Source organism: Nelumbo nucifera, chromosome 8, assembly GCF_055504915.1.
Source record: "Nelumbo nucifera cultivar China Antique chromosome 8, China Antique-T2T, whole genome shotgun sequence".
Taxonomy (NCBI): Eukaryota; Viridiplantae; Streptophyta; class Magnoliopsida; order Proteales; family Nelumbonaceae; genus Nelumbo; species Nelumbo nucifera.
The window spans coordinates 14,371,580-14,375,283 of NC_142656.1; the positions used below are offsets into that span (position 1 = coordinate 14,371,580).

Here is a 3,704-nt window from a genome sequence, read left to right on the forward strand (position 1 = left end):
GCCTTATTCTTCACTAGAATGTATATAGAAAGCACAGAAGCCAATTTCCAGAACAGGGGATTAACTAGTTACAAATAGAAAACTCGGAAACGGGCTTTTATTGGATTAAAGTAATCAGAAAAGCTACACATGATTTTGTATATGCATCAAACTTGCTATGTACCCCCCCCCCCCCCCACACACACACACAAAAACACACACTATTTGACCCATAGCAACAAAATACTATCCTTCTGAGCAATCAAAGATGTTAAGAAGAAAACAGAACCTACTGCAACTTACACATCCTTGGATAAAACATTGGGCTTTATCTCCTTATTCTCTTCGTGTAAACCTCAGGATATCAAACCCTTATTGACCTTGCTTGGCTACAATTTGCAAACTGATAACGGATTAATGAAGAAACTAGGTTATAACATCTATCATTTTCATGGAGGGAAAAAGATGATAAAGCATCAAATAATACAATGTACTTGATGATGGGTGTCCAGGAATTAAGCAACTTAATGAAGCTGTACCACCAAGGTTAAATAGAGATAATCCGAGTAATGCCAAAGCTGATGTTATGCCTAGTGTAGTGGAGAATCCTATATTTCCATCATATTAACCAGTTAGTTTTGTACTACCTTGTCTTTCTGAGAACGTTGTCCATTAACGCAGTACCCTTCTGAAACTCACTTTCCACATCTCAAACTTTCGCCATTTATTTTCCATGCAAAGAAACCCTTGGCTCATTTATATGGTCAAACCATACTTCACATTCAAAAACAATAACCACATCCAGCGCATTATCTCATATATCTATGGAATATGAAAAAGAAAACACATTTTACAGGGCAGTAAGCTAATTCAATTCAAGGGGAAACACATATTAATAAATAAGCATTTAAATCTTCTCCAAGTGGAGAAGAACGAGTTCCTACATGTGCTTAACAAAGTAAAAAAAAAAAAAAAAAAGAAAAAGAAGAGCTTCGAGATTCTTTCTCTACTCAAATACAGGAATTGGCAAAGTAGAAAACAGACAGAGAACTCGATCCTTCAGTATTAACCACCATGAACTAACACAAAAAACGAATATCTAAAAACAAAAACAAAAACAAAAACAAAAAACAAAAAACATACCCAAATGGGAAACCTGCCTCGAAATCCATCCGAGGCAACCCATTTCCGGTCCTTTCTTTCCTGTGCTCATTTGTTAGATAGAAAAATTTTATCTGAATCAAGTATAGAATCAGGCCTGTGAATCGGCCTTCCTACCCGCACCTTCCCCTTCTCTCACCTCGAGCAGCCGTCCAGCCTCCTCATCCGCCTGAGCTGCCTTTTTCTGTGCCTCCTTGGCCTTAAGCGCCTGCAACTTCGAGTGGTTGTAATATGCAACACCCAAGAACGCGAGCCCATATCCAAACAAGTTGATTGGAGTCACAGTATCCCTGATCACCGACCACGAGAATGCAATCAATAACCAGTCCTTCACGATTCCAGCAACATTCATGGTGAGCGCCGAGGTCTTCCCAACAAGCAAAAATACCGCGAGATTCAATGCGAACGCGCACAACGAATTGGTCCCGAAGATCACGTAATCAAAGTGGAAGCTTGACATCTCCTTCAATACGGGGAATTCAACAAGCACCCAGGGGATGAACAGAAAGACAAGACAGCAAGGAGCGACGTAGTAAAGAGAAGTGATTGGGTTAAGAGTGATTCCCTTGGAAGTGAGCAAGATCTGGATCATGACCAGGCGGGTGGCTTCAAAGGCGACAGCTGCAAGCTGGAGAATTACGCCCCAGGTGTCGAATCGTGCTTCCCCGTAAGCAGCAATGGCGACACCAACGGAGATGGAGACCATGTTGGCCATTGTAGCGGACTTGAAAGCCTCCTTCTTAAGGAGGACCCCGATCGAGTAGACGGCGACAGGCATGAGGGCTTTGAGCATTTGGATGAAGGACACAGAGAGGTAGATGTAGGCGGAATTGGAGAACCAGAGACTAAGAGAATAGAGAGCTCCGATTGGGAGGACGGAGGAGACATAGAGATCTCGGGACATGGAGACGGGCTCGACGAGCTTGAAGACACGAACAAGGAGGAAAGCAAGGGAGGAGCAGAAAGCCATGTGGATCATGGTGAGGGAGATGGGGAAGGGCCAGTTGTACATCTTCTTGTCGAGTATGTACTTGTTGTAGACGATGACGGTGAAGCTGAGGAAGATCCATATGCCCACGTAGGTGTAGGACAGCAGGATCTTCTTGACGACGCTCTCGCTCAGAGATCCTCCCTTCCCCATTGCTCTGTAAACCCTAGAACTGGCGGAGCGATTAAGGGGTGGCGGGTGAAGGGGGGAGGAGGGAAGAGGGGAAGCGTAGATTAAAAAGAGAAGAAGGACGAGATCAGGAGGTCGTGGGTGAGTTAGGATAAGGAGAGGAGAATGGGCCAGTCGTCTGTGAGGGAGGAATCAAGTTGTTTTGTCTCAGAGAAGAAGACTCCCGACTCCTGACTCCTGAGTTTCTCTCTCTCCCTCTCTCCCTGAACTGAGAAATAGGGAAGTCTGGACGGGAAGCTTGAGCCTTTGGCTTTGAGGCATGTGGAGAGCTGGAATTCTAGTTAAGTAGGGGTGGGACCATGGTATTGGTGTTGGGAAGTGTAGATGGGCTTAATGGGCTTTTACCTTTACATGGGCCTATGTAGAATGAGGGTCAGTGAGTATGACTTAGTGATTCTGTGTAGATTATGTTGATTATAATTCCAAAAGCCCATTGGTAGGTTTGGTTTGGACTTTGGTCTCTTTAAGAAATCAATTTCCCTTGATTTTTGTGTTTAGAACCAAGTCTAAGAATCAGGGATCGATTCTTCATTCTCAAAAGTGATTTTTGGCAATAATATGATGGCAGTGATTGATGATTTTTCAAAAAACCTCAAAGTCAACGATTCATGAGTAAGCGATTCAAAGAAACTGATTCCGTTTTCCAAACACCATCTTAAATAGAACGGTACGGTTTAGTCATAAGGCTTTGTTTTCAGTGTTCTCTTTGTACTTTCTTGGTTTTTGTTTTTTGATTTCTGGCCCAGTCATAACCTCCCCTGAATCTCATCTTTGGATTGGAGGGCCCATTATTCCACATTAAAAATTAATAATAGAAAAAAGACCAATTAATGTATAGTGGGCCACATCACACATGAATAACCTCGAAGGGAATGGCAATTGAGTTAGGCCCCAAACAGGCCCATTAAAGGAGCCCCCCGCGCGTGATCGAGAAATATTAACGAGTTGAATTGAATGATGGAATTGAAATCCGGGGTGAAGAGTGGGAGAGGTGGGATGGCCAGAGATTACGCGGATTTGAAGATGCTTTCTTCACATGGAGATGGAGGAGAGTAGAGAGTGAGAAGCTACCTCTGCCTAAGTGTCTCTACACCTAAAGCGTTGACAATGCTGCAACTCAGACCCCTTTAAGTTTTAACTGCAAATTAAGCTACTTTGTAACTTTACGTGTATGATATGATGTGAGGAAGCTAGAGAGTAACGTCTACTTTTTCCCAAACTGTTGAGTAACGACCAAAGTTGGGTACATGGTTTTAGACTGATACACTCATCAATCCATGTTTAGAGGCTTCACTCCAAAGGATTAATACATGTTTGTGACTTATTAATCCGTTATTAAGGGTTGAATCATCATTAGAAACCAAATGGAATCACAAATTCCCTCTAT

The 3,704-nt window shown here is 42.8% G+C and overlaps 1 protein-coding gene across 1 annotated transcript; it reads right to left on the reverse strand.

The window, feature by feature from the left end:
- Nucleotides 1-853: 853 nt before the first annotated feature.
- On the reverse strand, nt 854-2,577 carry LOC104592419 (putative sugar phosphate/phosphate translocator At5g25400). Its single transcript, XM_010251788.3, has one exon. The coding sequence runs from the start codon at nt 2,279-2,281 to the stop codon at nt 1,232-1,234; it is 1,050 nt and encodes a 349-aa protein (XP_010250090.1). The 5' UTR covers nt 2,282-2,577; the 3' UTR covers nt 854-1,231.
- Between the last annotated feature and the right edge of the window lie 1,127 nt (nt 2,578-3,704).

Coding starts and splice junctions, on each gene's coding strand:
- LOC104592419 (XM_010251788.3), bottom strand. CDS start 2,281: ATGGGGAAGGGAGGATCTCTGAGCGAGAGCGTCGTCAAGAAGATCCTG.